General features: G+C 37.1%; 1 protein-coding gene across 1 annotated transcript in view; it reads left to right on the top strand.

Annotated features, from left to right (window-relative positions):
* Positions 1 to 244: 244 nt before the first annotated feature.
* Positions 245 to 24,312, top strand: part of ANKRD45 (ankyrin repeat domain 45) — a 44,820-nt gene continuing 20,752 nt past the window's right edge. Inside the window, exons 1-2 of the mRNA XM_063103712.1 lie at positions 245 to 584; positions 18,478 to 18,645. Of these exons, the coding sequence (XP_062959782.1) occupies positions 245 to 584; positions 18,478 to 18,645 (508 nt within the window). The remainder of the gene's footprint in view (positions 585 to 18,477; positions 18,646 to 24,312) is intronic.

Raw genomic sequence — 24,312 nt, 5'->3', positions numbered from 1 at the left:
CCTACACAGCAGTTATACTACTTATATCACACATTTTAGTATGAACTGAGGCAGTGTATTTACTCATGGTAGTTACACAATAAACTTTTTTGATTGAATGGCTGAAGTAGCTTATTTTATAATTATTTTCAACTAGTTAAGTATTTTCAGTCTGTCTGTATTGTCAGCTGGTCAAATAAATAAACAAATACTGATTTGATTATATTTTTTATTACTTTTTTTTGATCTTAGATATTTTTGGATAATGGAGTCAGAAGGACCTGCAGAGTCAGACAGTTCAGAAAAATTAGTATTTTCCCCACGGCAAGAAGAAGAAGAGAATAATGAAGAAGAAGCTCAAGAATCAGAGAAAACAGGCACTGTGAACCCCCTTTTACAACCTGCTCTCACAGGGGACGTAGAAGGTTTGCAGAAGATTTTTGAGGATCCTCAGAATCCTCATCATGAACAGGCCATGCAGTTACTCTTGGAAGAAGACATTGTTGGGAGAAATTTGTTGTATGCAGCTTGCATGGCCGGGCAAAGTGATGTGATTAGAGCTTTGGCAAAATACGGTGTGAATCTGAATGAAAAGACCACCAGAGGTATTTTGTCTTTTTTTTTCCCCTCATAAGTGTTACTTATGATTACCTAAAGATGCTATGTGCTCTTTTTAAGGACGGGTAAATTTGATGTGCCTGCTTTATACTTTACATATATATGTACACTTGTATATGAGTGTATGTATGTGTATACATGTAAGTATATCAATGTTGATATTGTATGGCATACTATTTAAGAATACAGACTTCGGTATTTGTTAGGTTAGGCAAGTTACCTAACCATTTTTGTATCTCTGTCCCTTCAATTGCAAAATGTGGATAATAATTGTATTTTCCTTATAGGATGTTAGGAGAATTAAATGAGATGATAAATATAGATATTGCAGTGTTTGGCACATAGTAAATTGGTATGTAGTAAATGATCAATAATATTACTGTTGTCTCTTTCCTTTATTAGTTTTTAACAGTCATTATCTAATTAGCTCTTTTAATTAGTAATTATTCAGTAATTTGGTTTTTTTGACTTGCAGTATAATACAGTGATCTCTAGCAAATAAAGAATATACATTCTCTTCATGCTCACATGGGACATTTTAAAAAATTGGTATATTTTGGGGCATAAAGAAAGTCTCAACAAATAGAATATGTAGCATGCAGTCTTTGGTTACAACAAAATAAAATTAGAAAATAATATCAAAAAGATAACAAAATCTCTAATTTTGGAAACAAAAACACACTTTAAAACATCTGTTGGTCACAGAAGATATAATGGAAATTAAGAAATGTTTAAATGGCAATAGGATCACTATATGTCAGAACCTATGGGATAAAACTAAAATTAAAATTCTAGTTTAATGCATATATTAGAATATAAGAAACATTGAAAATCACTAAGGAAAGCATTTGACTCAAGAAATCAGAAAAAGAACAACTTAGTAACCAAAGAAAGTAGAAGAAAAGATATAATAGAGTCAAATAATGACATTGAAAATAAAGAAATCAACAAAACCAAAATCCGGTTCAGTGAAAAATGACAGAGTTGAAAAACTTTTGATAATATTGATCAGAGAGAGACAGAAGGCATAAATAATATTTGGAATTGAAAAAATGGAACATTAATACACAAAAAAACTATGATTAAAGAAGTGAGTAGAAAATATTATAAACAACTTCATGCCAGTGCATTAACAAACTTGAATGAAATGGACAAATTTAAAAAAAAATATGTTACTAAAATTAATCCAAGAAAAAAAAAATAGAATTCTTCACAAGGTTTCTAAGGAAATGAAATAAGTTATCAAAATCTGTCTCTCTTTCCCCCTGCTCCCCACCAAATTCCAGACTCAAATGTTTTTAAAGTTAAGGTTTACTAAACTTTTAGAGGAAAAGGTAATCTTTAGTTTATAGAAATATTCCATAGACTGTAAAGAGAGTTGGAAAGCTGCTCCACTAATTGTATGAGAGGGATAACTTTTATAGCAAAAGTAGTTTTATTATTATTATTATTATTAATTAATTAACTATTTTTTTAAAAAAGATGACCGGTAGGGGGATCTTATCCCTTGACTTGGTGTTGTCAGCACCACACTCTCCCAAGTGAGCCAACCAGACATCCCTATATAGGGATCTGAACCCGTGGCCTTGGTGTTATCGGCACCACACTCTCCCAAGTGAGCCACGGGCCGGCCCTGCAAAACTAGTTTACGGATAGTACCAGGAAGGAAATTTATAGGCTGATCTAATTTAATAATATAGATACAAACATCCTAAATAAACTAGTAACAAATTGAATCTAAGAATGTATATTAAAAATTTTGAGAGTAGATTTTAAGTGTTGTCACCACAAAAAAATGATAAGTATGTGAGGTAATGCACATGTTAAATAGTTCAACTTATCCTTTCCACAATGTATACATATTTCAAAATAACACTTTGTATGTGATAAATATATACCATTTTTATTTCCCAATTGAAAATAAATAAAATCACTTTTATCACGCACAAAAATTTATTGGACTACGTTGAATTTATCCCATGAATGAAAGTATGGTCTTAACATTAGAAAAAATATTAGCGTAATTAATTACATGAAAAGTTTAAATAAGCAAAACATGATCATGTCTACAGATGTAGGAAAATCATTTGAAAAATAATGTAGTACTCATTCATGATGAAAGCCCTTAGGGAAATAGGAATAGAAGAAACCTTCTTAAAGTTATCAAAAAACTGAAGTAAACTTACCTAATATTGAATCTTCAGAAGCATTCTTTAAAATCAGAACAAGGTGGGCTGGCCTGTGGCTCACTCGGGAGAGTGTGGTGCTGATAACACCAAGGCCACGGGTTCAGATCCTATATAGGGATGGCTGGTTGGCTCACTGGGTCAGCGTGATGCTGACAACACCAAGTCAAGGGTTAAGATCCCCTTATGGTCATCTTTAAAAAGAATAAATAAATAAAATAAATTCAGAACAAGACTATGATTGTCACTATCATGACTTCCATTTATCCATTATACTTGAGATCCTAGCAAGTCCAGTAAGACAAGAAAAATAAAAGAAATAATACAGTGTTGTGCTAATGCCAGCTTTTAGCATTGATTGTTAAATTTTCAGGGATTTTGTGAGTTGGTTGACATCACGTCCATGAGGGGTTATACATCATGGTAATTGGTAATAGTACAAATCAGAGCCTTCCCCTCTAGAGAATTTATTTTTATACATTTACCAGCACACTACTGGACATAAGGATTAGAGTATAAGAAACAACTCTCGTTATTCTTAAGTATATAGACTTAAATTCAAGGGACTCTACTGTTAGTACTAATAGTTTAGCAAGAATGTGAATGTAAGACCAACATGCCAAATCAGTAGCTTTCTGTATACCATCAACAATCAGAGAATGTAATAAAAATAAAGATCTTATTTATAACAAAATGATAAACTAGCAATAAATATGACAAAAGAATCATAAGACATTTATGGCAAAAAGTATAAAACTTTGTTGAATTACATCAAAGAAGACATGGAAGTATATATGTGTTTCAAATGGTGAGATTAAATATCATAAAGATGTCAATTTCTTCCAAATTAGTTCATGAATCTAATTAGTATACCAGAAGATTTAAAAAACAAAAGAGCATATTGAGAAGCTGACACTAAATTTCAGTGAGAGAAATAATGAACTATTTAATATATGGTGCCAGAGAATATTGGCTGTTCACCGAGGAAAAAAGTAAAATTATTATTTTTATTTATTTATTTATTAATTTTTAAATTTTATTTTGGTTGATTATTGTGGCCCATTACCGAAACCCCTCTCTCTCCTCCCTCTCCCCCCTCCCACCCAACCATGTCCTTTCTGTTTGCTTGTCGTATCAACTTCAAGGAATTGTAGTTGTTATGTCTTCATCCCGCCCCAGCCGGTTTTTTTTTTTTGTGTATGTGTGAATTTATTTATTTGTTTTTAGCTCCCACCAATAAGTGAGAACATGTGGTATTTCTCTTTCTGTGCCTGACTCATTTCACTTAATATAATTCTCTCACGGTCCATCCATGTTGTTGCAAATGGCAGTATTTCATTCGTTTTTATAGCTGAGTAGTATTCCATTGTGTAGATGTACCACATTTTCCGTATCCACTCATCCGATGATGGACATTTGGGCTGGTTCCAACTCTTGGCTATTGTAAAGAGTGCTGCGATGAACATAGGGGAACAGGTATACCTTCGACTTGATGATTTCCATTCCTCTGGGTATATTCCCAGCAGTGGGATAGCTGGGTCGTATGGTAGATCTATCTGCAATTGTTTCAGGAACCTCCATACCATTTTCCATAGAGGCTGCACCATTTTGCAGTCCCACCAACAATGTATGAGAGTTCCTTTTTCTCCACAACCTTGCCAGCATTCATCGTTCAGAGTCTTGGATTTTAGCCATCCTAACTGGGGTGAGATGGTATCTCAGTGTAGTTTTGATTTGCATTTCCCGGATGCTGAGTGATGTTGAGCATTTTTTCATATGTCTGTTGGTCATTTGTATATCTTCCTTAGAGAAATGCCTACTTAGCTCTTTTGCCCATTTTTTCATTGGGTTGCTTGCTTTTTTCTTGTAAAGTTGTTTGAGTTCCTTGTATATTCTGGATATTAATCCTTTGTCAGATGTATATTTTGCAAATATTTTCTCCCACTCTGTTGGTTGTCTTTTAACTCTGTTAATTGTTTCTTTTGCTGTGCAGAAGCTCTTTAGTTTGATGTAATCCCATTTGTTTATTTTTGCTTTGGTTGCCCGTGCTTTTGGGGTCGTATTCATGAAGTCTGTGTCCAGTCCCATTTCCTGAAGTGTCTCTCCTATGTTTTCTTTAAGAAGTTTTATTGTTTCAGGGTGTATATTTAATTCTTTAATCCATTTTGAGTTGACTTTAGTGTATGGTGAAAGGTGTGGGTCTAGTTTCATTCTCCTGCATATTGATATCCGGTTCTCCCAGCACCATTTGCTAAAGAAGCAGTCTCTTCCCCAGTGGATAGGCTTGGTGCCTTTGTCAAAGATCAGATGGCTGTAGGTGTGTGGTTGATTTCTGGATTCTCTATTCTATTCCATTGGTCAGTGTGTCTGTTTTTATGCCAGTACCATACTGTTTTGGTTATTATAGCTTTGTAGTATAGCTTAAAGTCAGGTAGTGTTATGCCTCCGGCTTTATTTTTTTTGCTGAGCATTGCTTTGGCTATGCGTGGTCTTTTATTGTTCCATATAAATGTCTGGAGAGTTTTTTCCATTTCTGAGAAAAATGTCTGGAATTTTGATGGGGATTGCATTGAATTTGTATATCACTTTGGGTAGTATGGACATTTTCACTATGTTGATTCTTCCAGTCCAAGAGCATGGGATATATTTCCATCTTCCTGTATCCTCTCTAATTTCTCTCAGCAGTGGTTTGTAGTTCTCATTATAGAGATTTTTCACCTCCTTGGTTAACTCAATTCCTAAGTATTTTATTTTTTTGGTGGCTATTGTAAGTGGGCAGGCTTTCTTGATTTCTCGTTCTGCATGTTCACTATTGGAGAATAGAAATGCTATTGATTTTTGTGTGTTGATTTTGTATCCTGCTACTGTGCTGAAATCCTTTATCAACTCCAAGAGTTTTTTTGTAGAGGCTTTAGGCTGTTCGATATATAGGATCATGTCATCTGCAAACAGGGACAGTTTGACTTCATCTTTTCCAATCTGGATGACCTTTATTTCCTTCTCTTTTCTGATTGCTCTGGCTAGTACTTCCAACACTATGTTGAATAGGAGTGGTGAGAGTGGGCATCCTTGTCTAGTTCCTGTTCTTAAAGGAAAAGCTTTCAGCTTTTCCCCATTCAGGATGATATTGGCAGTGGGTTTATCATATATGGCTTTGATTATGTTGAGATACTTTCCGTCTATACCTAACTTATAGAGGGTCTTTGTCATGAATGAGTGCTGAATTTTATCAAATGCTTTTTCAGCATCTATAGAGATGATCATATGGTCCTTGTGTTTGATTTTATTAATATGGTGTATCACATTTATTGATTTGCGTATGTTGAACCAACCTTGCATCCCTGGGATGAATCCCACTTGATCGTGATGAATAATTTTTCGTATGTGTTGCTGTATTCTGTTTGCTAGTATTTTAGTGAGGATTTTTGCATCTATATTCATCAAGGATATCGGCCTGTAGTTTTCTTTTTTGGTTATATCTTTACCTGGTTTTAGTATCAGGATGATGTTTGCTTCATAGAATGAGTTTGGGAGATTTGCATCTGTTTCAATCTTTTGGAATAGTTTGTAAAGAATCGGTGTCAATTCCTGTTTGAATGTTTGGTAAAATTCTGCTGTGAATCCATCTCGTCCTTGGCTTTTCTTTGTTGGGAGCTTTCTGATAACAGCTTAAATCTCCTTTATTGTTATTGGTCTGTTCAGATTTTCTACATCTTCATGGCTCAGTTTTGGGAGTTTGTGTGTGTCCAGAAATTTATCCATTTCCTCCAGATTTTCAAACTTGTTGGCATATAGTTGTTTATAGTAGTCTCGAATGATTCCTTGTATTTCAGATGAATCAGTTGTAATATCACCTTTTTCATTTCTAATTTGTGTTATTTGAATCTTCTCTCTTCTTTTTTTTCTAAGCCATGCTAATGGTTTTTCAATTTTATTTATCTTTTCAAAAAACCAACTTTTTGATTCATTGATCTTTTGTATTGTTTTATTGGTTTCAATTTCATTCAGTTCTGCTCTGATCTTAATGATATCTTTCCGTCTGCTATCTTTAGGTTTGGATTGTTCTTGTTTTTCTAGATCTTTAAGGTGAAGTGTTAGGTTGTTCACTTGCCATCTTTCCATTCTTCTGAGATGAGCATTTAATGCAATAAATATCCCCGTTAATACTGCTTTTGCAGTATCCCACATGTTTTGGTATGATGTATCATTATTTTCATTAGTTTCAATAAATTTTTTGATTTCCTGTTTGATTTCTTCTTGGACCCATATGTCATTAAGTAGAATGCTCTTTAATTTCCATGTGTTTGTATAGTTTCCAGAGTTTCGTTTGTTATTAATTTCTAGTTTTTATCCATTGTGGTCTGAGAAAATACATGGAATAATTCCAATTGTTTTGAATTTTTTGAGACTTGATTTGTGACCTAATATGTGATCTATCCTGGAGAATGATCCATGTGCTGATGAGAAGAATGAATATTCTGAGGTTGTTGGATGGAATGTTCTTTAGATATCTGCCAAGTCCAATTGGTCTAGAGTATTGTTTAGATCTTGTGTTTCTTTGCTGATTCTTTGCCTAGATGATCTGTCCAATATTGACAGTGGGGTGTTCAGGTCCCCTGCTATTATGGTATTAGTGTCTATTTCCTTCTTTAGGTCTAATAGCATTTGTTTTATAAATCTGGCTGCTCCAACATTGGGTGCATACATATTTATGATTGTTATGTCTTCTTGATGGATCAGTCCTTTTATCATTAAGTAGTGTCCCTCATTGTCTCTTTTTATGGTTTTTAGTTTAAAGTCTACTTTGTCAGATATAAGAATAGCTACTCCAGCTCATTTTTCTTTTCTGTTTGCATGGTAAATCTTTTTCCATCCTTTCACTCTTAGTCTATATGAGTCTTTATGGGTGAGGTGGGTCTCTTGAAGGCAGCATATAGTTGGGTCCTCCTTTTTAATCCAGTCAGCCAGTCTGTGTCTTTTGATTGGGGAATTTAAGCCTTTTAAATTATGAGTTGTTATTGAAAAGTGTTGATTTATTCCTAGCATTTTATTGATTGTTGTTGGGTTGTCTTAGGTGTCTTTTGTTCCTTGCTTTCTGATTTACTGATTGTTTTCTGTGTTTGTTGGTTCCTTAGGTTGTAGATAGCTTTTTTGTTTGTTTTTTTTCTCTTCATGAATGCCATTTTTTTTATACTAATGGGTTTAGATTTTTCTTGGGTTTTTATGGGAGTGGTAGTTATTTTTCAGGAACCAAACCCAGTATTCCCTTGAGAATTTCTTGTAAGGGTGGTCATGTGGTGGTGAACTCCCGCAGTTTTTGTTTGTCTGAGAAATATTCTATTTGCCCTTCATTTCGGAAGGATAGCCTTGCAGGGTAGAGTATTCTTGGCTGACAATCTCTGTCTTTTAATATTTTAAATATATCATCCCATTCCTTTCTGGCTTTTAGGGTTTGTGATGAAAAGTCTGATGTTAATCTGATTGGGGCTCCCTTATAGGTGATTTGACGCTTCTCTCTTGCAGCTTTTAAGATTCTCTCTTTGTCTTTGAGTTTTGCCAATTTGACTATAACATGTCTTGAGAAGACCTTTTTGGGTTGAATACGTTTGGAGATCGTTGAGCTTCCTGGATCTGAAGATCTGTGATTTTTCCTATACCTGGGAAGTTTTCTGCCACTATTTTGTTGAATATGTTTTCAATGCAATCTCCTTTTTCCTCCCCTTCTGGAATACCCATGACTCGGATATTTGAGCGCTTGAGGTTGTCTGATATCTCTCTCAGAGTTCCTTCAATGTCTTTGATTCTTTTTTCTTTTTTTTTGTCTGCTTGTGTTATTTCAAACAGCCCATCTTCAAGTTCAGAGGTTCTCTCTTCAATTTCTGCAAGCCTGCTGGTTAAACTCTCCGTTGTGTTTTTTATTTCGCTGAATGACTTCTTCAGTTCGGCATGTTCTGCTACATTTTTCTTCAGGGCATTGATTTCCTTGTACATTTCCTCTTTCAGGTCCTGTATACTTTTCCTCGTTTCATCATGATGTCTAGCTGAGTTTTCTTGTATCTCATTCAGTTTCCTTAGAATTATCACTTGAAATTCCTTGTCAGTCATTTCAAAGGCTTCTTGTTCTATAGGATCTAGTGCTTGAGATTTATTATCTTTGGGTGGTGTGCTTTCTTGATTTTTCGTATTTCTGGTATCTTTTCTTTGATGTTTATTCATTGTGGCAGGGGGTTTCACAGTCCATAGGTTTGACACTATTGTCTAAGATGTTGCTGTGGTTGCCAATTTGGTATGGCTACCTCAGTGACTACTCAGTTGGCCACTAGTGCGTTGCGTGTGTGGTTGCCTCGGGTCTTGGGCCTCTCCGGGGAGCCACCTCTCTGGTCAGCTTGGACTCTGCCGGGCTGCTGGGTGATGGGGTGGTACTGCAGGGTGTCGCTCCTTCCTCTGCTGCCTCCCCCGCTGCTGCTGCTGCCGCCGCTCATGCAGCTGCCCCGGCACCAGTGCCGCCGGCTCCGCTTCAGGCATCAATTTTATACAACATTAATTTTGTACAATGAATATGAGAGTCTGGTGGCAGGAGCGACGGGCACCATCGGCAGTGCCCCGGGCAATGTGGGGCGTGTGGGGCCCGGACGACTTCCTGGGGGAGGAAGGGGCTGGCGCTGCTGCCGCTACCTCGTCTCTCTGGGATCTCGCTGGGGATGTCTGGGGCCTCAGATGGACTGGCTGGAGAACAGGACTTCTCTCTCTCTCCACATGGTCTCTCATCCTCAAGGGGCCTAGCTCAGGTGTTCACATGGCAATGGCATTCTCTTTGATGCAGGTATAACTAGGCAGATGTCATATTCCAAGATTCAAGGTGCATCTCTGTTGTTCTTTCCTTCTCTGCAGTGGCGAGGCCCTGTCTTGAGTGTAAAGTGTTTCCTCCTTCTGCAATTGCTACCTTCCCCCGAAAAAAGTAAAATTAGATACTGACTTGTACCATGCATAAAAATCAATTATAAGTGCTTGCAAGATGTGAATGTGAAAAGCAAAAATTTTAAACTTTCTGAAAAATAAATACAGGAATATTTTTATATTATTGAGATATCACAGGGTTTCTTAAAATAAGGCATAAAGAGGGCTGGCCTGTGGCTCACTCCAGAGAGTGCGGTGCTGATAACACCAAGGCCATGGGTTTGGATCTATATAGAGATGGCTGGTTTGCTCACTGGCTGAGTGTGGTGCTGACAACACCAAGCCAAGGGTTAAGATCCCCTTACCAGTCATCTTTTGGAAAAAAAAAAGGCATAAAGAACACAACCATTAAGGGAAAAGGTTGATATATATAAACATTTTAGAGTATGCACAAAAGATATCATAAACAAAGTAAGAAAATAAGCCACAGACTGAGAGAAGATATTGCAAGTATCTTCTCAACTGACAAAGGGTTATCTGTGTAAAGACAGCCTATTAATCAGTGAGAATTCAACCCAAGAGAAAAATAGGCAAAGGATAAGAACAAGCAATTCATGGAAGAGAAACTTTCATGGCCAATAAATGTATGAAAATATGCTCAACCTCACTATTAAAATGCAAATTTAAACAATGAGCTACCACTATTCACTCATCAGATTGTCAAAAATTTAAACATCTGACAGCATTAAGTATTGGTAAAGATGTGGGAAATAAGAACTCCTTTACTCTGCTGGAGGGAGTGGATGCAAATGGACATACTTTATGATCCAGAATTCTATTTCCAGACATGTATCTTTAGGAAATTCTCACGGGAGACATATATACAAGGATGATTATTCAAGTATCGCTTATAATAGAGAATAATTGGAAATAATCTAAATCAATGGGGGCAGATATATTAATGATCTGCTCATACAGTGGAATATTACACAATAATTAATAGGAATGAATTAGCTCATTGGGTATTAAAATGCATAACACTCAAAAACATAACCTGGAGACAAAAAGCAAGTTACACAAGGATTCTATAACGGATTGGTTAAGAGCATGGATTTCAGAGCCAGACTGCCTGAGTTCAAATTCTCTCTCTTCTACTAACTTGGCTATGTGACTTGGGAAAATTATATAACCTTTCCATGCTCTGATTTCTCCATCTATTAAAAATGTGGGTAATAATAATATTTAAAAACAATACTGCGTAAAGGAAAAGGAGAGCCCCACATCAGTATTTCACAGTGTGCTTCCAACGCTATTGAAGGGAGGCGGAGTTCTGACCAGTTCACCAGTTCTGACTAGATTTGTGAACCTGGCTTTTGTTTAATGGAGTGAATCAAATCCCCATCACACCCACAGGAGACCTACAGAGTTCTTGAGAATTTTATGACAGTAGAAATACTGCCAGCTTGGACTGAAAGGGGCCAAGAGAGTACAAAATGAAGGAAGGCTGTTGGGCTCCCAGAATTGTACTGTCAGGAGGCTGGCTGATCAACCATTCAGCTCTAAACACATGCTACTTTTCATAAAAAAAAGACACCTCAGGGGGCTGAGCCCAGAGGGTGAAGCCAAGAACCCAGTGAGCAGCACTGAGAACCACAGAGAATCATTCCCAGGTTTTGAAATCTTAGGCTTAATTCCAGAACTGCTTTGGACTGGTGACTCCCTTTTGCCTCTTCCCCTGTTTGAGCCACACATCTATACCTGTTATCTTACGCCTCTCCCACTGTGTATGTTGGGAGTAGATAATTTGTTTCTTTAGTTTCACATATCCACATATGGAGAGGAATTGTGCTCCAGTTACTGTGCTTAATGGATTATACCCAGAACCTCATTCTCACATGATTTAGATGATTTGGATTTGAGAACTTTTGAGCTGATGAGATTTACATGAGATTATGGACTTTAAGTTAATGCTGTAATGGGATGAGACCTCTGGGACCTTGGATGGAGCAAATATATTTTTCATTTGGGAGACATGTGAATCTTTGGTGGCCAGTGGGTAGACTTTAGTAGTAAGAATAACTCCCCAAAGATGTCCATGCCTTAATCCCTAGAACCTGTGAATGTGTTACATTAAATGGCAAAGGGACTTTGCAGATGTAATTAATATTAAGGATATTAAGATAGATTGGCCTGTATTATCCAGAGGAGGGAATCTAATCACATAAGCCCTTTAAAGCAGAGAACTTTCTCCAGCTGGGGATTTGGCAGAAATTAGAGAGGTTTGAAGTGTACTTGACATGTAGTTGCTGGTTTTGTTTTGGCAGATCCAGACCAATACAGAATCTCCTCAGCTAAATCTCCTGATGCTGTTTGTTTCACACGTAGACTTTTTTTAGGGAAGGAAATTCTGGGATTTATGTAAAATAAAGATATTGCATTCTATGAAGATGATTTTACAGTGGAAAGTATGTATGAACTTATACCAGTTAACTTGGCAATGCTTTTTAAAAAATTGTTGTAAAATAATGAATTACATTAAGGTTCACCCATCAACTTTTTTTTTTTTTTTTAAAGATGACAGGTAAGGGGATCTTAACCCTTGACTTGGTGTTGTCAGCACCACGCTCTCCCAAATGAGCGAACCGGCCATCCCTATATAGGATCCGAACCTGTGGCCTTGGTGCTGTCAGCACCGCACTCTCCCGAGTGAGCCGCGGGCCGGCCCTCACCCATCAACTTCTTGTTTGATTGGTATGATTCAGTTCCTATGAGATTGTTCACCTTGGAGAATAGATCAAATCAAGTTCTTAAACGTGCAAGGTTGAGAACTAGATTCTCTCTTTTGGTTTTCATTAAAATGTAGATTGGTACTTTGAAAGATATATGGTGAAAAGGCTTTGACATCTCCGGGCCTTATAAATAGTACCACATTACTTGCATAATTACCTCCTGGTACTTAAAGTAAAGTTGTGGGCGAATCATGTGATTCTCTGGGTTCTGAACGCCTATAACTTTTTTTTTTGTTGTTGTTTGTTTGTTTCTACAACAATGAAAATATTAATTTTTCTCAGAAAGTAAAAATAACATTTTTTACTCTTTTGTAAAAGTTAAGTACCATTACGTTCCATTTTCTTAAGTAACAAAATCCTAAAAATATATATTAAATTGTATACAGTGCGTCACACTTCATCTTATAGTTTAAAATACATGATGTTTCTATTTTTATTCTCAAAATTGCATATTAAGAGCATGTTTACAAGTATTTTGACTTCGGACTTGTCATCCAAAGTCAAAATCCTTGTTGGAAGGTGAGTTTGGATGTGGGAAGGTCTTGATGCCCCTTGAACCCCATGGATGGATGGCGACTCCCTGTGTGGGCAGGAAAGGGACCTCCAGTCCTCCAACGACTGCTTCCAAAGACACTTCCTTTCTCAAATAGAAGATTTACCTCTGACTTTCCTCCATACCCCACCTGCCCTGTTGAGAGACAGAAGCCTGTGAGATGGGCCCACCAGGGGTCTGCAAACAGATGGTGAAGCCCTGTCACCCCTGAGCCGTCTAGCTTTAGGGGATACAGTTGTGGCTGGAAGCTTTGAAAACCACCCCACACGAGGGCAGCACAGGTGAGAGACCTGGCCAGGAAACAGAGCAGTGAACACCTATAATTCTTGACCTAGAGCAGAGATTTTTAATCTTGTCCAGGTATTGAAAAATCTAGAAAACAATCCTCTTTAAAGAATACCTTAGACTTTGTGGGACAATGTAAAATACTTTCTTCTATCAAAGAAAATTTGACAACTGTAATTTTTGATACTACAAACTGACTTTATTTGAGTAAAAACCAAAATCATAGCAACGAGCAACTTTCCATAAAAAGATTAAGTTGACAAGTTAAGAATGTTTAACTATTTTTGGAATTTTATGTTCATTTTTATTTAATTTTTAGGTCATTTGCTAGTGAGACTCATCAGATCCTGAAGGTTTTAAGAAAAATAATATAAGAGAAAAAATTTAAAATTGAGAAAATTTTGTTTAATAATATTTTCCATGAATTAAGGAAAGACTGCTGTTATTCAGGCATAGCAATGGAATACTCTCAACCAGCAGCAAGAACGCTAATGATCTACTGGGGCATAAAAAACCTCTGGTCAAAATTAAAAGACTTTTGAGTGAAGACTGCAGTATAGTTATCTCTGTAAAGTAAGAAGATGTATGCTATTCATTTGTGGATGGTACTCAGAAATGAAAAGGAAGGAACATGATTTTCTTTTTCTTTTTTCTCAGCCCATCATGCTTTATTTAGTCCTAGGCCATTAGTCCTTTGGGTTTTCTGCTGGGTTGGGGCAGTATCTTTGGGAGTTATAGAATGGGAAACTTTTAAAGTCTCTGTTACCAAATGTGTACTTTCTGGGACAGGATGCACCTCTAACTTCTACAGTCAGGGCCTGGAGTCCACACCTCAGCTCTGCAATGAGAACAGTGTTCTCAGGGAAGAAAGCGGAGCATTCGAGCTCGGCTGAGTCATGTAGGAAAATGATTTTCAAGGTGATGGATGAATCATGTTTGCATCCAGGATTTCGTTTCCTTTTAAATATCACTAGTTTTGAAGATTTGGACACTTTGATCTAAAGGGAGGAAGAAAAAACAGGTCTGGGCCTGGTCAGGGAAGGTTTCACACAGGGGGCAATATATATGTTAAATCTTGAAGAATGACTAAGAATTTACCTAGTAAAGGAGAGTTGAGGTGGGGGGCATGGCAGGCAATATAGAGATCCCAGTGTTAGATGTTAGTGCTGCAGTGTTTATGGTATTCTGGGATACTTACCTTACTATTTTAAATAAACAGAACACTGGTCTTTTAATAGGTATAATAATATTATTTGGTATTTAAAAAAATAAAGTATGAAATCTCAATTACTTATGGGTTGAGAACAATGTCAGTGATTTAATTGCTCAATGTAAATGAAATGACAAACTGAAGTCTACAAATTTAGATGGTCCGTATTGTGATATTGTAGAATTTCTCTTGTAAGCAAAATTCTTAAGTTCAAAGACCTCCCAAACAGTAGGCTGTGAACCTTGTGGTTTTGAGATTGGTTGGGAAACTGTGATGGTATCTCCCTCTGTACATGAGGAAACTAAAAAAGACAAATATAAACCAGCAGTGTTTTCTTTGGGGAAAAAAAAGTATAGCTTAATCTCAAAAAAAGGTTGCACTGCTAGCTAAAAAGCAAAAAGCTATTCAAAGAGATCTCTCTATTTTCAAATTAGAGATGGAATAATTTGAAGATAACATGAAGGAAAATATTTGGTGTTAATTTGTAATTACCCTCTCACCATATCTCCAATGAATGTTGAGTTGGAAAAACTTTAATAGCTTTTTTAATACAACAAATGTATATAAAAATATCCTGGTGATACCCCTGACACACTTAAAAAAGAGATCAAATAATGTTTCATTTGTGATTTTCGTTATTAATTACATTTTCTTCATTTTTATGAAGAAAAAAGAAAAGCGTTTGCTTTTTCCTTAATATTTATTAATTTTATCTGACAATTTATATTGCCAATAGAATGACAGTATACACTTAAGATTTCTATTTTATAAAGTTATACTTTTGATATTTTGTGATCATATATTTTCATATTTGAAACATTTTAAATAGTTTCACTAATTGGAAAAAAATTCTGAATCCAGTTTTATAAAATACTAGTATTAGTACTAAGTAGACATAAAATGTGTACTGGTATTCTTTTATTTTATTACTGTAATTACTATTCCAGGCAGAAAAAACAGCATATGCAAAGTTATAGAGGCATGAAACAACATGGTTTGGGGAATTCAAAGAGTCTGGTACTGCTGGTGGTAGGCAGGTTGTGGGAAAGGTTCTAGATAAGTGAGTATCTTCTTGCGCCATGGTCTATTTCTTATCCTGAACTATTTTCATCTCATTTCTTAGATTTGACCTTACCATTGGCACACTCATTAATTTACAGCACTACCTTGAGAGAAGTACTTATTCTCTCTGTCCTTCAGTTTACTTACAAGAGTACTTCAAAAAGTTCATGGAAAAAGAGAATTAAAAGAGAATACAAATCTTTCCACGAACTTTTTGAAGTACCCTCATATATATAGTTGAGACTAATACTAGTCCCTATGTCATAGAATCATTGTGAGGTTTTAATTACTTGATACCTGTGAAGCACACAGAACAGTGCTTTCACAGAGGAAAAGATGCCTTTTCTTCTTGCCTGATCTTTTCGCTTCCTATGAACTGCCTGCTCAATTGACTCTCTCTGCATTTAGTAACCAGTAATCTGGTTACTAAATCTCAGTAAAGAGATTTTTCCTTATAGAATCAACCTCAGTCCTTCCCAGTTCCATTTATGTTTTTTTTTTTTCCCCTGGGGAGGTTTCCAACATGTAGCCTTCTACATCCCCCTCCTGGGATGTAACGCTCCTTACCAACATTACGGGAGAACTTTAGGAAAATTCCTTTCTTTCTGAAATCATCTTATTTAGATATTTTCCTTCTCTTGGAAAAAATGATGGGGTTAATGTACTACGAGGATCTGTGTTTTTCTTTCTAGAAAATGGATTGTCTCCAATAAGGGAAAAAAATATGTAAAGGTTGCAAATTCCTTGGTAAAAGCCTCTCTCTATTTAGAAATCTTGTTTCCTTGATTTTTAACTGATTATTTTAAAAAAATAGAAAAAAAACCCACGAATTTAAGAGCATTGTGATCAGATGTTACCACTGGCCTATAACTTCAGCCTTGCGGAGAGCAATGCAAGGAGCCGGAACATCTCCCCATTTGGAATGGCCTCCTGATCATGCTAGCAGTGTTTTGTCTGTAGATGGTGTCTTCCTCCCCCAGCAAATAAGGGGCTCTGGACCATTCAGCTGATTGAAGCTGTACTTCTTGGCCCCCCATTTTGTAGATGCTACGTCTGAATGTGTCTCCCAAAATTCATGTGTTTGAAACTTAATCCCCAATGCAACAGTATTGGAAGGTGGGGCCTTTTGGGAGATGTTTAGGTCATGAGTGCTCTGTCCTCAGAAATAGATTAATGCCACTATAAAAAGGGCTTGTGGCTGTGGGTTAATTCTCTCTTGCCCTTCCACCTTCTACTATGTGAGGATGCAGCAAGAAAGCTCACTCCAGATGCCAGTACCTTGATCTTAGTTTTCCCATACTCCAGAACTGTGAGAAATAAATTTATGTTCTTTATAAATTACCTGGTCTGTGATATTCTGTCTTAGCAGCACAAACAGACTAAGACAGTAGAGAATAAGGCATAATAAAATTCTTGAGCCAGTTTCTTAGTGTTTTGAAATTTCTTGCTTGTGTGATATTTAAAAAAAAAGTTGGGCCAAAGAGGTGAGGCAATTTAAATTTTGGCTGATCCCAAAGTAGTTCATTTCATGCTCCTTTTGATTCCTTGCTAGCCCTTTATTATCCCTTCTGGTTATGATAGTTTACAAACTTGGCCTAATGTAGTTCACAGCTTGGTCAAAGATAGGCCCGGGATTGTGGGAATATGGCACATAGGGAGTCAAGGAGAGGTTTCTGGAAGGAAGTAGAATCATTATTCTCTCTTCTCTTTCCCTACCTTAACCAGAGGGAAACATTTGGGTGCTGTTTTCTGCTGCTTATAAACCCTCTACCTGAGTTTGAATCTTGCTTTGGTTACTACCAGTGTAGCCTCTGACTTTCATATACTCTATATTATGTACTTTTTATCATATACTTTAATGGGGCTAATAATATCTACTTCATGGGGTTATTGGGAGGATTCTGTGAAGTACACATAAAGTGCACGGTATTCAATAGATTCAACACATTAGTTTATTCTCTTGTTCAACTCTAGTTGTAGTAGTATAGTATATACCTTTGTCCATTTAAGAGTCTCATGCTCTACCGACTGAGCTAGCCGGGCGCTTACCTTTGTCCATTTAAGACAGTCATGAGTATGTCCTTGTGGGCAAGTTAAAACAATGATCTTTGACTTGATTTTTTAAAAACCGGTCTGAAAAAATTCTAAGGATGCCTTCCATATTTTTCACCTTTATTATTATACCTCATGGTAGTCACACATCAATAAGCCTAAGAACTAACTTTCTGGGCCGAGCCCGTGGCGCACTCGGGAGAGTGCAGTGCTGGGAGCGCGGCGACGCTCCCGCCGCGGGTTCGGATCCTATATGGGAATGGCCGGTGCACTCACTGGTTGAGTGCAGGTCACGAAAAAGACAAAAAAAAAAAAAAAAAAAAAAAAAAAAAAAAAAAAAAGAACTAACTTTCTAATTTGATAGATCATAATTTCAACTTTAATTCAAATGATTAATTTCCAACCAAAGGCGTACACAGTTATATTTTAGTAATTTGTATGATTGTATTAACAATAATGCTAGAGTAATGAAAAGTCATGGGTGCAGTTGTATTCCAGAATAGATGACTGCTAGGGAGATTGCCATCTTCCTTAGAAGGTGTTGAAGAGCTCAGACTTCAGGCTGCCTGTGCTGTATCTTGTGTTCATCATTTACTGGCTGTATTCCTTGGGCAAGTTTCTTAACCTCTCTAGACTTCAGTTTTCTTATCTGTAAAATGAAGGTTATAATAGTTATGACATCATACGGTTTTTATAAATTAACTTCACTGTATGTAAAGCACTTAGAGTAGTGCCTGGCCCATAGTAATTATTCAATACTTGATCACCATTATGATAATGTATTGCATAAAATAGACTGAAACAATATAGTCTATTTGACCTGACCATCTTCATTCTGTTTTTTAGGGTACACACTCTTACACTGTGCCGCAGCCTGGGGTCGTTTGGAAACTTTGAAAGCACTAGTGGAACTGGACGTTGATACAGAAGCTTTGAATTTCCGGGAAGAAAGAGCTCGAGATGTTGCTGCTCGGTATTCCCAGACTGAGTGTGTTGAATTCCTGGACTGGGCAGGTAAGGAAGCGCACAAGTTATTAGCAAACTGATTGATGTGAGGGATTTTTCTTCTATGACTTATAGGCTGTGTCTTCAACATGGCAAAGAGATGATTTACATTTTCATCTTTCATTAAGATGTTTTATCTGTAGATACAACACAGCCACTTTTGGCAATACTATGTGAAATCTGTCTTTTTTTTTTTTTTTTTTTCTTTCTATTTTGCTTTTGGCCTAATTGAACTTAGTTAGGAACTGTACATATTGGAAGCTTGTTGATTTACCAACTTCTAACAATTTGACCAATAATTTTTGTAAAAATATATGTACAAGAGCTGGCCTGTGGCTCACTCGGGAGAGTGTGGTGCTGATAACACCAAGGCCACGGGTTTGGATCCCTATATAGGAATGGCCGGTTAGCTCACTTGGGAGAGTGTGGTGCTGACAACACCAAGTCAAGGGTTAAGATCCCTTTACTGGTCATCTTTTAAAAAAAAAAAAAAAAAGTATATATATATATATGTACAATATATGTTCAAAGCCATTTTCTGAGAGACCGAGGCAAAGTGGACCGTTCGTTAAATGTTTAAAAAAATAACATATTTGAGAAATATATTTGACTCCCCAGATAGAAAAAGTTATAATAATAACTTGAAAATGATTTGTTTAGGCAAAGTTAATCTATGGTATTAGTAGTCAGAATAGTAGTTACCCTTATGGCATGCGGGACTTCTGGGGTGTAATGTTCTTTTTCTTGATCTGGTTGCTGGTTATGTGTTCATTTGTGAAAAGTCATTGAGCTATATGCTTATAATTTTTGTGCTTTTCTGTATGTATGTTATATTTCAATACAAAGTTAGAAAAACTATGTGCTATTTTGAGTTTCGCTAATATTTTGTTTACATCATTCCCACAGCCCTTTAGAATATAGCTTAGAGAGATTTCAGGAAGATATACCTATGTATGTATACAAACACTAGTTAAAAGCTAGCTAGTAGTTCTGAAGTTCACAGTATTCGTTTTGTGTGGTTATCTGTATTCATGTTTTTAGAAAGCATTTATTGAATGCCCACTATGAGTATAGTATTGTTAGGTACAATTGGTTGTTCCTGCCTTCTGGACATTTGTTAGGTAGGGCATGACAAGCTATAGACACATTCAACAATTATATACAGTACCAGGAAGATTGTGATTAAGAGTTAAAATTGGCAGAGCAGGTAGTCCATGCTATGGGGTGGTCAGAGAACATCAAGTTAGAGTATGTTGGGGTTGAGCTGGGCCTTGAGGAATGGATGGATTTGAATATGCAGTAGAAGGGGAAAGGGCGTTTTAGTCTGTTTTCTGTTGCTTATAACAGAATACCTGAAACTGGATAACTTATAAGAGTACAAAATTTATCTCTTATAGTTTTGGAGGCTGGGAAGTCCAAGGTCCAGGGAACATTTCTAGTGAGGGTCTTCTTCCTGGTCGGGGCTCTGTACAGAGTTCTGTGGCAATGCAGAGTGTCAGGCAAGAATGGCAAGAGCTCTCTCATGTGCTCTCCTTATAAAGCCACCACTCCACACCCATGATACTCATTACTCAATGAATGGATTAACTCAATCATGAGATCATAGCTCTTGCTATCCAATCACCTTTTAAAGGCCCCATCTTTTTAATACCATTATCAGATTTGCTACCCTCAAACACTGTTACAATGGGGATCAAATTCCAATACATGAGCTTTTGGGGGACACATTTGACCCATAGCATTCTGCCCTTGGCCCCCAAATTTCATGTCTTTCTTACATGTAAATACATTCATTGCATCCCCAAAGTCTTAACTTGTTTCAGCTCAAAAGTCCAGAGTCTCATCTGTGAAATCAAACAAATCTACTTGTGAGATATGATGGTGGGACAAGCATAGGATACACATTACCATTCAAAAAGGGAGAACTAGACCAATAGAAAGGGGTAACAGCTTCTAAGCATGTCTGAAACCCAGAAAGGCAGGCATTAAATCTTAAAGCTGGAGAATAATCTCCCTTGACTCCATGTCTGTCATCCTCTGCACACCGGTGCAGGGGTTGGGCCTCTAAGGTCTGGGGCAGCCACACCTCTATGGCTTTCCTGGGCTTAGCCCATGCTTCAGGTCTCCCAGGCTGATGTTCCATGCTGGTAGCTCTACAATTTTGAAGTCTCAGTGTCAGTCCCACTCTCACGGCTCTGCTAGGGATGGCCCTGATGGGAGTTCTCTGCTGTAACTCTGACCCCACATTTCTGCTCAGCATTGCTCTGTGAAAGCTCTCTGTGGTGACTCTGCCCCTGTGACAGATCTCTTCCTGGGTCCCCAAGCTTTTCTATACATCCTTGAAATCTTAGTGGAGGTTGCCATGCCTCCAGAGCTCTTGCGTTCTGCCAGCCTGCAGACTTAACACCTTCTGGATGCTGCCAAGGTTTCTGGCTACCAGCCACACCTGGAGCCATTTTAGCTATAGCCAGGTCAGCTGGAGTAGGAGGTGGAGAGCAGCATCCTGAGGTGGCCATGGGCAGTGAGCCCATGGAGGGCACCTTGGGCCTGTTCCCCCAAAGCATTGTCTCCTTAGGCCTCTGGGTCTGTGAGGGTGGGGCATCCTTGAAGATCTCCAAAATGCCTTCAAGGTTTTTCTTTCACTGTCTTGATGATTCCTTCTTTCTGTCCTGATCTCCTTAGCAAATGGTCTCTGGGATACATCCTTGGTTTCTGCTCCTGAACATACTTTTTTACTCTTTATGTGGCCAGGTTAAGAGTTTTCCAATTTTTTACCCTCTGCTTCCCTTTTAATGATAAATTCTGCCTTTAAGTCATGCCTTTGCTGCCATAACTCAGCATAGGCTGTTAGAAGTATCCATGCAGCTGCCTGAATGCCTTTCTGCTTAGAAATTTCTTCTGCGAAATACCCTGGGTCATTACTTTTAAGTTCCACATTCTGTAAAGCCCTCCAGCAGGGACACAGTTCAGCCAAGCTCTTTGCCAGTTCATAACAAGGGTGACTTTTGCTCTAGTTTTCAATGATCTCTTCCTTAATTGTATCTGAGACCTCCTCAGAATGGTCTTTACAGTCCATGTTTTTATCAGCATTCTGGTCAATGCCATTTAACCAGTCTCTAAAAAGTTCCAAACTTTCTCTGGTCTTATTGTCTTCAAAGCCCTCACTAGAATCTAGACTATTTCTACCCTCCTCCTCTAATTTCTTCCAGCTTCTGCCAATTACCCAGTTCCAAAGCCACTTCTACATTTTCTGGCATTTGTTATAAGCAACACCCTTATAACTGGGAATGAAAGTGGGGGCTTGGGAGACAGTGACAGGATTGCCTTACTGGAACAGTGAGTCATAGATTCCACATAGGCTATAGCATAGGTGGCATAATAAAAGGGTTAAGTACTTGGCCTGTTGAGATTGAGTTTATATGCTGGTTTCTCCATTGAAACCTATGTGACCTTGGACGAGGTACTTAAATTATTTATACTTGAGTTCTTTTTCTGAAAAAGGGTACCAGTAACAGTTCCTACCTCTAGAGGATAGTTGTGAAAATTAAATGTGATGGTCTAAAGCACTTAGCATGATACACCTGGCATATGATCAGCACTTGAAAAATGCTTAACCAAAGAGGTGAAAAATCTCTACAAGGAAAACTATAAAACACTGACTAAGGAAGTTAAAGAAAACACACACACAAAACTGGAAAGACATCCCATGCTCATTGATTGGAAGAATCAATATTGTCAAATGACCCTACTACCCAAAGCAATCTACAGATTCAATGCAATCTCCATCAAACTATCAATGACACCTTCATGTAGAAATAGAAAAGACAATTCAAAAATTTATATGGAACAACAAGAGAACCTGAATAGCCAAAGAAATCTTGAGAAAAAAGAACACAGTGGGGGACATCATACTCCCTGACTTCAAAATATACTACAAAGCTATAGTAATCAAAACAGCATGGTACTGCAGAAAAACAGATGCATAGACCAATGGAACAGAATAGAGAATTCAGAAATATATCCACATACCTACAGCCCAACTGATTTTTGACAAAGGAGCCAAGAACATACATTGGGGAAAGGACAATCTCTTCAATACATGGTGCTCGGCAAATTGGAGATCCATATGCAGAAGAATGAAACTAGACTCCTACCTCTTACCATATACCAAAATCAAGTCAAAATGGATTAAAATAGGAAAAATTGATTCTATTGTATAAGTTGAGCTGGACATCTATAATTAACAATAGTTTACTGCATGTTATCAATGGCTAGAAGAGGGGAGATGGAATGTCCTCATCACAAAGAAATGATTAAATTTTGCAGTGATGACTTTGCTAATTACCCTAATTTAATCATCACACATTGTATGAATGTATTGAGATATAACTCTGTACCCCACAATATGTATAATCAATACATTTCAATTAAAAAAACAAAATGGATTAGAGACTTAAATGTAAGACTCAAAACTATAAAACTTCTAGAAGAAAACAGAGGAAACACTTCAGGACATAGGAGTAGGCAAAGATTTTATGAATAAGACTTCTAAAGCACAGGCAACAAAAGTAAAAATAAACAAATGAGACTATATCAAACTAAAAAGCTGCACAGCAAAGGAAACAATCAATAGAGCAAAAAGACAACCTACAGAAGGGGAGAAAATATTTGCAAACTATGGATCTAACAAGGGATTAATATCCAGAATATACAAAGAACTCAAACAACTCAATAATAAAAAAACAGATAATCCAATTAAAAAATGGGCAAATGAGCTGAATAGATATTTCTCAAAAGACATACAAATGCCAACAGGTATATGAAAAAATGTTGAATATCCACTAATCATCAGAGAAATTCAAATCAAAACCACAATGAGATATATCATCTCACCCTGATTAGATTAGTCATTGTCAAAAAGACAGAAAATAACAAATGCTGGTAAGGATGAGGAGAAAGGAGAACTCTTATACATTATTTGTTGGAATGTAAATTAGTAAAGTATTATAGAAAACATTATGGAGGTTTCTCAAACAACTACAAGTAGAACTACCATATGACCCAACAATCTCACTATTGGGTATATATCCAAAGGAATGGAAATCAGCATGTCAAAGGGATAACTGCACTCCCATGTTCATTGGAGTTCTGTTGATAGTAGCCAAGAGTTGGAACCAACCCAAGTGTCTATCAATGGATGATTGGATAAAGAAAATGGGATACACACACACACACACACACACACAATGGAATACTACTCAGCCACAAAAAAAGAACGGAATTCTGCCATTTGCAGTAACATGGATGGGCTTGGAGAAAATTTGTGTTAACTGAAATAAGCCAGGCACAGAAAGAGAAATGCCACATGTTTCTCCTTCATATGTGGGAGCTAAAAAAGTTGATCTCACAGAAGTACAGAGTAGAATAGTGGTTATTAGAGACTAGTAAGGGGTGTGGGGAGGACAGATAGGGATTGTGGTCAAGGGATACAAAATTACAGAGATATAGGAGGAATGAGATCTACTGTTCTGTAGCAATATAAGGAGACTACAGCCAACAACAAATTACTGTATAACTTCAGGTAGTTAGTGGAGAGGATATTGAATGTTCCCAGCACAAAGAGGTGATAAATGTTTGAGGTGATGAGTATGCTAAACACCCTGATATGATCGTTGC

The sequence above is a fragment of the Cynocephalus volans genome, chromosome 8 (genome assembly GCF_027409185.1).
Source record: "Cynocephalus volans isolate mCynVol1 chromosome 8, mCynVol1.pri, whole genome shotgun sequence".
Classification (NCBI taxonomy): Eukaryota; Metazoa; Chordata; class Mammalia; order Dermoptera; family Cynocephalidae; genus Cynocephalus; species Cynocephalus volans.
This window is presented reverse-complemented; position numbering and strand designations above follow the sequence as displayed.